Below are 11,284 nucleotides of genomic sequence, written 5' to 3'. Positions count from 1 at the left end.
TCTTGGAATTGACATCTCATTCACTTGAAACTAAGTTTCTCCATATCAATTTGAAGGACTGCCAAAGAAATAAAGTTATAAAACTTCATTACAACCAATGAGGTAAGGCGCTGACAAAAAAAAACATTTCAACACATCATTTTTTACTTTCATTTCTATTCTTCTTTTATGAAAGCTTTAATTGATCAACTCACAACCTCTCAATAATTTAAAATCCAATTAGTTATATTTAAATTAAAAGACAGATACTAACTACTACATAACATTTGTTTAATATTATAAATTATATTTAATAAAATAAGTAGACAATATAAGACAACTAAATAATATTTAAGTAAAAAGTGCATTCATCTATTATAAATTTTATTTAATAAAATAAGTAGACAATATAAGAGAACTAAATAATATTTAAGTAAAAAGTGCATTCATCTAACTTGTTTAAACAATAATTTCTATATATTTTTTTCAAAGAAATCAGATTGAATTATTTTTTCCAAAGAAATCGAATTCAATCTGATTAGTTATAAAGATTATTTAAAATTATATATTTCATTCAGAATTCAGAATTCCCCTTTCCAAAAAAATTATACATTATTAATTCCCAACATGTTTAACCTTTAAAAATTAATTTAAAAATAAAAATAAAAAAATCATTGAGCTCAATATGCTTTTCTTCGGTTCATACTACAAACCCTCAAACCTGTAAATTTTGAATATCCATCCACAAACCATTATCCTACTTTCTCCTGTAAGCAAACAAGGGAGTTTGGCTTTTATGTTGTGTTCTCGCTTTCCATATCACCAACAAATGAGAGAATCCCACCAGCCAATCACAGCCAAGTAAACTCCATCTTGTAAGGCTAAAATCCAGGCTCATAGGGATAGAGCAAAAGTTCATGGGATACGGTTTTTTATCTTCAGAATGGACAATTCCATCCTTCTCTTGTGGCCACACTCGATTCTCACAGGATATTTTGTTATGTGCGCATTGTTGTTTTCACCCTGGCCTACAACCATACAAGTGGTGCACATACCATCTGACCTGCAATGGCATCCTTCCACTGATAAAAAAAAACATTGTACATGCACAACCAACAACTGCCTTAGCGATGTTGTAGCTTAACGTTGAGCTATGCATGGTCATTGTTTTGCATTGTCCTATTATGGTGGAGGGCCAGAGGAGCATCGGTGGTGGTGGTAAAGCCAAGTCACCTTCTTGTCTCCTAGCTCTTCATCCATTTATCACAGTGTGCTGCTTCTTTTCCTGGAACTAGCAGGGCTCTTGATGACTCTGCTGACATAAAAAACGCAGGTGCAGTGTTGTATTTGGGCTTTTTGTACCTATAGTGCTGTACATTTCCTCTGTGCAATTCTAGTTTTGAATTTAGCTTGTATGGAAATTGTTCAATGCATATAGGAACAGAATTAATGCCATAGCCATTATTTCAAGACCAGCAGGCTGTAGCCGTTACATCGTTATGGCGTTTGTGGTATCATCTTCCTTCACATCCCCCAGTTTCAAGTTTGATCCTCTTCAACAAACTGGACGTCCATTATTCCTTACAGGTTAGCTTTTGTGTTCTAGTTTTTATTGGCTAATTGAATCCATGGCGTCTTGCACTGAATTTGTTGAAATCAGTGTCTTGGATACTGTGGATTTAAAATGAAAAATTCAAATCAGCATGCTTTTGTTTAACAATTTTTGAAAATGTTTAATGTTGTGAACGTGCAACAGTGCATAAACCCTTTGAAGGTCTTAGGCTTGCGAGGAATCTAGACATTCTCGGAAAACAGGTAGGATTTAAGCTGTTATTCTCTTCTATTTTTCCTTGAAATCTTTTTGTCACCATGGTCTCTTGGATTTCCTTTCCATCTCCATTATCGGACCAGTAACCTTTAGGTTCAGTCTCGGAAAGTCTTTCAATGGATGAATTCTGACATCTGGGCGAATGCTATAACTTACAATGGCGCGATTTTCAAAAATTGAATTTATTACATATCTCGTGCTAATGATCAAATGTTGTGATTTCAATGTCTTGCAATTCAGGGAGAGTATCAAACTCACAGTCAGGTATCTACATTTCCAGCCAACAGCTCAAAAGCTAGCAACAGAACTCCAAGGGTACAGTTCTTGCTCCATATCACAGGAGAACAGCAGAATCTCCTTTTTGTAATTGTTGTTTTAAATAAACAGTAATCATACTAATTGGAACATTGAGGCTTTGTGCTAAGACAGCTTGATAATGGCTTTGTTTGCATGAGGGTTTGTCGAGATCATTTTGTGAGAAGCTCATTTGTGATGTCCATGTTTGTGTTTATTTTTTATTCTCCTATAAGATCTACCTGAACTGGAGAAACTCCTCTTATAATTAAAAATGAAAACAAATGTAATTGGAAATTTGATCAAGGAAGTTGAGTTTTTAGGACCTCATTTCTATTGTCGAACAACTCGGTCAGTTCATTTTATTTTTCGTGGGACAGAATAGAGAATTATAATTGCAAATGCTTTTGTATTTCTTTCTGGTGGCTTCAGCGCTGTAGAGGATAAAATGTTTTCCATCCTCTATGGCTTGAGTTATGCAAATTGTCTGGGGGCCGTTTTCCTTGGGCTAATCTGACTTCTGAACTGTATTTTCATTGGGACTTTAGGGTGCACAAATTCTACTGACTGCATTTATCCTTCTGTACTTATAAGCACTGTAAAATTAACTGTTTCATGCAGGTTTGTGGGTACAAATTTTCTGCAAAGTAGAATTCTTGTGGACTAATATGAGTTTATAGCTGCTTGTAAGTTAGAACATAGATTGCAAAGATTTTGTAGGGTAAATAGGAGGTATAAGAATGCCTGAGGGATTATATCAATCCTAGAAAAACTAATAATTCAAGACTTAAGTGCGCAATCAGCTCTTAGACTAACATAATCTCCAAACTGAATTCCATATTTTGCATTTCATATCAGAATTCTCAATAGTTGTCATCTGGGTTGAAATTCATATCAGGTGACCTCTGCAATTGTTGGAAATGGTTTATACACACAAGGGACACCAGAGGTGAGACGAATTAGTCCAGAAAGAAATCAGGGTCTGCCCAGTGTGAAAATAGTCTATGTGGTTCTTGAAGCTCAATACCAGGCTTCTGTAAGTGCAGCAGTCCGGAATCTTAACCAGAAAAGAAAAGATGCCGTATTTGAGATTGTTGGGTACCTTTTAGAGGAGCTAAGGGACCAAAATACCTACAACATGTTCTGTAAAGATCTCTCTGATGCCAATATATTCATCGGATCTCTGATATTTGTCGAGGAACTCGCTCAAAAGGTAAAGACTGCAGTGGAGACTGAAAGAGAAAGACTGGATGCTGTCTTGGTTTTCCCTTCAATGCCAGAGGTAATGAGACTAAATAAACTGGGTTCTTTTAGTATGTCTCAGTTGGGCCAATCCAAAAGCCCTTTCTTTCAAATGTTTAAAAGAAAGAAGAAGTCAGCGGGCTTTGAGGAAAGCATGCTTAAGCTTGTTAGGACCCTACCCAAAGTCCTCAAGTATTTGCCAAGCGACAAGGCTCAGGATGCTAGAGCCTATATCATGAGTTTGCAGTTTTGGTTGGGTGGATCCCCAGAGAATCTTGAAAACTTCTTTAAGATGATTGCTGGGTCATATGTGCCTTCTCTCAATAAAACGCAATTGGAGTTTGCTGATCCAGTCGTCTATTTGGACACAGGAATATGGCACCCTCTGGCTCCTTGCATGTATGATGATGTTAAAGAGTATTTGAATTGGTATGACACCAGAAAGGATGCAAATGAGAAACTCAAAAACCCAAATGCACCAGTCATTGGTATCGCCTTGCAAAGAAGCCACATTATTACTGGTGATGATGGTCATTATGTGGCTGTTGTGATGGAATTGGAAGCCAGAGGTGCAAAGGTTGTGCCAATATTTTCAGGTGGATTAGATTTTTCCACCCCTGTGGAGCGTTTCTTGTATGATCCAATAACAAAGAAATCTCTTGTAGATGTTGTGGTTTCCTTGACTGGGTTTGCACTTGTGGGTGGACCTGCTAGACAGGATCATCCTCGTGCTATACAAACTTTGTCCAAGCTTGATGTTCCCTACATTGTGGCCTTGCCACTAGTGTTCCAGACTACAGAGGAATGGCTTATCAGCACTTTGGGATTGCATCCAATTCAAGTTGCATTGCAGGTTGCTCTTCCTGAGCTTGATGGTGGTTTGGAGCCGATTGTTTTCTCGGGCCGTGATGCCAGAACAGGTGGGTTTCATTGTTTTTCTGAACACTGTTTCAGCAAGTTTATCAATTAGATAATCTGTTAACAATCTAATCTGTCTAAAATTGTTAACCTTGTTGTGAAATTCATATTATCATTACATCGATGTCAGAATACCAAAACAGGGCCATGGTACCATACAAATATGTAGGATCAAAGTTTCTCTCGAGCCATTGCAGGGTTCTTTCAAAGTGGCTGTAAAAATTTGTTTCTAACTTCTTTATATTGATGTGTAGGCAAGTCACATGCACTTCATAAGCGTGTTGAACAGCTTTGTACAAGGGCTATCAAGTGGGCTCAGCTAAAGCGAATAGCAAAGGTGATTGTGTCAAAAAGCCATTTCAATTTGTTTTGCATGTTACAACCTGATTGAGATAACTGAAGTTAGTTATAACGATAGTCTTCACTGATGCAATATATTATTACTTACATGTCTGCAGGAGGACAAGAAAATAGCCATAACTGTATTTAGCTTCCCACCTGACAAAGGCAATGTTGGCACTGCAGCCTACCTCAATGTATTCTCTTCAATTTTCAGTGTATTACAGGAACTAAAGAAAGATGGCTATAATGTAGAAGGTTTGCCAGATACTTCTGAAGCACTGATTGAAGACATAATTCATGATAAAGAAGCTAAGTTCAACAGCCCAAATCTTAATATTGCTTACAAAATGAATGTGAGAGAGTACCAACAGCTCACACCTTATGCTAAGGCTTTGGAAGAAAACTGGGGCAAGCCTCCAGGGAACCTTAATTCTGATGGGGAGAACCTGCTTGTATATGGAAAACAGTTTGGCAATGTTTTCATTGGAGTGCAACCAACTTTTGGATATGAAGGCGATCCAATGAGGCTTCTTTTCGCAAAATCAGCAAGTCCACACCATGGATTTGCTGCTTATTACTCATTTTTGGATAAAATCTTTAAGGCCGATGCTGTCTTGCATTTTGGAACTCATGGATCCCTGGAATTTATGCCTGGAAAGCAAGTGGGGATGAGTGATGTGTGTTACCCAGACAGTTTGATAGGAAATATCCCCAACATATACTACTATGCTGCAAACAATCCTTCTGAAGCTACTATAGCCAAACGCCGCAGTTATGCCAATACAATAAGTTACCTGACACCTCCAGCAGAGAATGCTGGCTTATACAAAGGTTTAAAACAGCTGAGTGAACTCATAGCTTCATACCAGTCACTAAAGGACAGTGGAAGAGGCACACAGATAGTCAACAATATCATTAGTACTGCTAAACAATGCAACCTTGACAAAGATGTTGCCTTGCCTGAGGAAGGTACAAAACTTCTAGCTAAAGAGAGGGATTTTGTAGTGGGTAGAGTATATAGTAAGATCATGGAGATAGAATCTCGATTGTTACCCTGTGGCTTGCATGTTATTGGACAGCCACCTACTGCAATGGAAGTTGTAGCTACTCTAGTTAACATAGCTGCCCTAGATAGACCTGAGGATGAAATCTATTCTTTGCTAGGGATTCTTGCAGAAGCAGTATACCGAAATATAGAAGATATTTACAGAAATAATGACAGTGGAATCCTAAAAGATGTAGAGTTGTTAAAGCAGATAACAGAAGCATCCCGGGGGGCCATCTCTGCATTTGTTGACAGGACAACAAACAAGAGAGGTCAAGTGGTCAATGTTGCAGAGACGATTGGTTCATTTCTTGGATTTGGAAGAAAGGAGCCTTGGATTGAGTATCTAGAAAAGACAAGGTTTCGCTCAGCTGATCAAGAGAAGCTCCGCACTCTCTTTGGATTTCTTTCTGAGTGTCTGAAGCTAGTTGTGGCTGATAATGAACTTGGGGGATTGAAGCAAGCTTTAGAGGGCTGTTATGTATTACCTGGACCTGGAGGTGATCCAATCAGAAATCCCAAGGTGCTGCCCACAGGCAAAAACATCCATGCACTGGATCCACAAGCAATCCCAACAGTGGCAGCAATGCAGAGTGCCAAAGTGGTAGTTGAACGGCTTCTGGAACGCCAAAAAGCAGACAATGATGGGAAGTACCCAGAAACAATTGCTTTGGTTCTTTGGGGAACAGATAACATCAAGACTTATGGTGAATCACTTGCGCAGGTTTTGTGGATGGTTGGTGTGAAACCTGTTGCAGATGCTCTAGGTCGAGTCAACAAAGTGGAACCTGTGCTGCTGGAGGAGCTTGGACGACCTCGTATTGATGTGGTAGTGAATTGTTCAGGAGTTTTCAGAGACTTGTTTATCAATCAGGTACATATTTGGCCATGTTTTAAAATCGTTTCGTTAGGCATTATTGAAGCTGAAATTAGTTTCGCATTTACTGTCCATTTCTTGCTTTTTCTGGGCCTGGTTTGATTGTGTTAGATTTCATAAGAGTGAATTTCCTGACAGTTCTGTTTGAAATCCAATTCTCATTTTCCTTTTGGCTGTATCCTTACGTGTTTAGCATAGGAATGTTGCAAAATTCTCTGATTTTTCCAGAGTTTTTCAGGTTACCAAGTTTTGCTTCTAAGTTTTTTATCTCCAAGTTTATGCTTGCAAAGTTTTGCCAATATTTTCCCAATTCCCTGAGTGGGTGACTGTTACTGATTTTTTTGCCAATGGTGAGTTTTGCAAAAACCAATCATGATCAACTTTCTTATCTAGTGAACTTTTGTTTCTAATATGCGGCTCTCATATATCTGTAGATGAATCTTCTTGATCGAGCAATAAAAATGGTTGCTGAGCTTGATGAACCTTTGGAAATGAACTATGTAAGAAAGCATGCCTCGGAACAAGCTCAAACACTGGGAATTGGAGTACGTGAGGCTGCCACACGTGTATTTTCAAATGCCTCTGGATCCTACTCATCTAATGTCAATTTAGCAGTTGAAAATTCTTCTTGGAATGATGAAAAACAGCTCCAGGACATGTATGTTAGCAGGAAATCCTTTGCCTTTGATTCTGATGCACCAGGGGCAGGCATGAAGGAGAACAAGCAAGTATTTGAAATGGCTTTATCAACAGCAGAGGCCACTTTCCAGAACCTTGATTCATCTGAGATATCTCTTACAGATGTGAGCCATTACTTTGACTCAGACCCAACAAACCTTGTACAGAACTTAAGAAAGGACAAGAAAAAGCCAAACGCATATATTGCAGACACCACTACTGCAAATGCACAGGTCAGGACTCTGTCTGAGACAGTCAGGTTAGATGCCAGGACAAAGCTACTTAATCCTAAATGGTATGAAGGAATGCTTTCTAGCGGATATGAAGGTGTTAGGGAGATTGAGAAGAGACTGACAAATACCGTGGGATGGAGTGCTACATCCGGCCAAGTGGATAACTGGGTTTATGAGGAAGCCAATTCCACTTTCATAGCAGATGAAGACATGTTAAAGAGGTTACTAGAGACAAACCCAAATTCATTTAGAAAGCTAGTGCAGACATTTTTAGAGGCAAATGGGCGAGGTTACTGGGAGACTTCTGAGCAGAATCTGGAGAGATTAAGGCAGTTATATTCTGAGGTTGAAGACAAAATTGAAGGCATTGATAGGACTTAATATGTCCAGTGTAACTGAAGTGGCATTTTAGGATTAGGCTCTTTTTCATTATGTTTTTCATTTGAAGTTTCTATTTTTTATTTTCATGTCTTTCACTGTATGTATATGTAAGTACTAAGTAATTTCAATCAGCGTCCCAGTTTGTATGCTGCAGAACAAAAGCATCATTTATTAAATTAATTCCAAGGTGATTAACTCACCTTATTTTCAACATCTTTGAAAATTGTTAACACAGTTAAATAAACTGTGTTCAGGATTTTTATCTGTTCTCCTGTTTTTACTTCTTGCTCCCCAACTTTCCTCCAATATCCAAACTTTCTGTTTTATTTCTTATATTTTCTCCAAATGGAAACGACTTTTAAATTCCTTAATTTGACAACTTTCAACGAGCTGATGCACATATGGTAGGACATTCTCTCTCTTCAAAGCATGGATAGGTGGAATAATGGGCTCTGTCCTTCACCCACTCCCTGTCCAAACACCTTTGTTGGATCCTTTCAGGATGGTCACCCAGACTGCTACGTGTAAAATCAGAAGCTGATAAATCATAGTGATTGGAAATTTCAGTCTGTGTGTACCTCACAGGCCATGGCAAGAATATTGGTACCTTATTGCATGCTGTAACTTTGACCTTTGAGTTTCACCAGATGAAAATCAAAATTTAGTGACGAGCCTCTTCCCTTGTCTTAGATTATGTCATGATCAAGATCTGTTCACATATAAAGACTAAAACTTAGGATGTTTTGCTGGTGAAAGAGCAATAGCTTGAGTTGAGCCCATGCAATGCCAATATATAAAACTTGAGAAATGGTCATAGAATGATACTTAAATAATCTTCAACACCAAGAATGATAGCAACAAGGTGGCCAATGAATATTGCTTCTTTTGTTCCTCTTTGAGCAACAAAGAATTAGTCAGCCCCTCAAACATTAGTCTTACTTGAACAAGATATTAACTGTATTTGTCTGTTCATATGAACACAATACCTGGTAATTATTTAGTATTTATTTGAGATTATTAGATTATAAATTTATAATACAAATTAGTTTCAAATTCAATTAAAAAGTTCTTTCCATTTGAGATCTTTACCTAAACGGCCCTCAATATGCAGATGGTCAATGCATTATTTAGCTTGTAGTGTTCAGCAATTAGAATTGTCTACAAAATAGGAAGCTTCTTCTCAAATGGAAATTCAGTGTCTTTCCTAAACTATGTTTTTTAATAGAAACACAAAGGGTTACCTGTCTTCTTGATTTCTTTATGGGTTTAGAAAATTGCAGATGACTAGAAAGAAGATTGTTTGTAGCTAAGTTGCACGAAATGCTGAAACATTTCAGAGTTTCCGAAACGGGTACGTTCAGAAACGTTACCTGCCAAAAATGGAAATGTTGGCCGAAACATTGGCTGAAATGCCATATATGTTTATATATATAAAAAGAAATTTATAAATAAGTGAATAACACGTTATCTTGCAAGAAAAAAGGGAATAAGACCCATAAATGACAATTTAGAAGGAAAACCAAGTCTATATTAACTCTCCTGGATGATTACATAATGGTCGAGTTTTGGTCAAGTTTCGGCAGGAGTTTCGGAGTTTTGGGTACGGGTACGTCCCGAAACGTCAGGTTCCTAGAAGTTTCGTGCAACATAGGTTTGTAGAAAATCCACAAAAATTTTGATCTGCTTGAATGAACAAATCTGAAATTAACTTGTAACCCAAGACACAAAGTTTTCTCTACTCAATTTGCAGCGGAATAGGAACAGAAAAAACACAGTCACACAATATCAAAAATGCAATTTTTCTAGGGAACCCCACTGGGAAAACCTTCTGCCTGATTGAGAATTTTATTGATAGAAGAATGAGCAATAGATCTCTTACAAAATAGTCTTGTTTCAATAGAAATCAATCTGGTTTTCTCTGCTTATACTAAGCTGAAAAACCTGCAAGACTCTGATCCCTGCTTCCCTATTTCTTTGTGCAAATCCCAAGGAGATTCTCCTATAAATATGTGCACAAGCCTCTATTGGTACGCTGATCCTCTCACAAGCTCACACACACAAACACAAATTTGTGTTCTCAAATCCTCTCACAAGCTCACACACACAAACACAAATCTGTGTTCTCCACTGCCTTGTCTCACCAACTCGTGCTCACAAAACAATGAATAACAATGTGCCTTGATCCTCCTTTGAAGCTTTTCGAATAAGCTAAATCCGGCAAGTCTTTATTTTAGGAAATCAAATAGGTGATTGATTGAGTTAATTGAGTCTAACTGACTCATGTAACTCGTCCTGCCCAAATTTAGAATTTGAGACTCACTCGCTTGTCTTTTTCCAAAGATAACTCACACTAGGAGACAACAACTGAGCCTTCCACTCCAGCACATCAGCGAAATTGCTTCATGAGCCGTCCTAACTTATAGGAATTCATCCTGATTTTTAGGAATTCGTCCTAAATTTTAGGAACTTGTCCTAACTTTTAGGAACTCATGCGTGCTAAGGAAAACTGCTTCTTAGTCTCTTTGACTAAGGCACAAGTCAAAGAAGGACCTTTCTCGTTACTATTTTCAACACTTCTTGTTAGCGAGGAAGGTGCTTCTGGAATGACCTCATCCACTTGGATCTATCTCCAACACTACCATGTTCTCCATTGTTGCAGTTGTTCCCTCTGAACTAGAATACTTCCTTGCATTCTTTTGCGGAACTTGATCTAAACACCTGTTCTTTCCCACCATGTTCTGCAAGTCCATTACTTCAGTCATAAGTTCCATGTACCTTGTGTACCTCTGTGGTTGCTTCCTCTGGCTGGAAGTGATATTGGAAGATTCAACTCTCTTCTAAACTCCCTTAACCAAATCCTTTGACCACTTTGCTCGAAATCTCTCTATACTGGGAGTCTTTGACTGAGTGGTTGCTTCCACTTGCCTGGGCTATGCTCCTTATCATCTTGCTGGTCAGTGCAACTGCCAACTAGCTTAGACTCAAATTGAGATACTAGTTGAGGCTCCAACTTGAGAGCTCTATCTGTCTCTCGCTTTACCACCACTTCTCTACTCTAAGCTCTCCTTGCCTTGCTACTCAAGGCTGCATCTATCTCTACCCGCAACTTGTAAAGATTCTTCACCCTCACACCTATTTGCTTCTTACATCCAGAAGCTAAGTGTTGAATGTACACCTTACCTCTGCTGAAGATGATATCATATCCCTTGGCCTCAAGGGTAGCTAGTGAAAAAAGATTTGCCCTCAATCCTGGAACATAGAGAACAAATTTGAGATGAAGAGGATTACTTGACTCCTAGCTCCTAACCATCATCTCCTAGCTCAGTCTGTAACTGCATGTCCTTCTCCTTCAGGTTGCTGAAACTCTTCATGTTCCCGGTCTTGTGGAAGGATGCTCCTGAATCAATATACCATATACTACTATATGTTGAGCTTTCCATGCAAGCAATCAATGAGAAATCTTTCTT

The 11,284-nt window shown here is 38.3% G+C and overlaps 1 protein-coding gene across 4 annotated transcripts; it reads left to right on the top strand.

Annotated features, from left to right (window-relative positions):
• The first annotated feature begins 959 nt into the window (after positions 1 to 959).
• GUN5 (magnesium-chelatase subunit chlH, chloroplast, putative / Mg-protoporphyrin IX chelatase, putative (CHLH)) lies at positions 960 to 8,030 on the top strand. Of its 4 annotated transcripts, none has more exons than XM_089432788.1 (8): positions 960 to 1,312; positions 1,459 to 1,566; positions 1,736 to 1,794; positions 2,048 to 2,122; positions 3,000 to 4,263; positions 4,516 to 4,598; positions 4,720 to 6,522; positions 6,960 to 8,030. In XM_089432788.1, the coding sequence occupies exons 2-8, from the start codon at positions 1,479 to 1,481 to the stop codon at positions 7,815 to 7,817; spliced, it is 4,230 nt and encodes a 1,409-aa protein (XP_089288914.1). In that variant the 5' UTR covers positions 960 to 1,312; positions 1,459 to 1,478; the 3' UTR covers positions 7,818 to 8,030. The 4 variants fall into 4 exon arrangements, with proteins under 4 accessions (XP_089288914.1, XP_089288912.1, XP_089288913.1 ...); XM_089432786.1 differs by having other exon boundaries at positions 1,424 to 1,566; XM_089432787.1 differs by having other exon boundaries at positions 1,418 to 1,566.
• The last annotated feature ends 3,254 nt before the right edge of the window (positions 8,031 to 11,284 follow it).

Source organism: Pinus tabuliformis, chromosome 5_1, assembly GCF_031772625.1.
Source record: "Pinus tabuliformis cultivar Carrire ecotype Pingquan chromosome 5_1, CPIR1, whole genome shotgun sequence".
Classification (NCBI taxonomy): domain Eukaryota; kingdom Viridiplantae; phylum Streptophyta; class Pinopsida; order Pinales; family Pinaceae; genus Pinus; species Pinus tabuliformis.
This window is presented reverse-complemented; position numbering and strand designations above follow the sequence as displayed.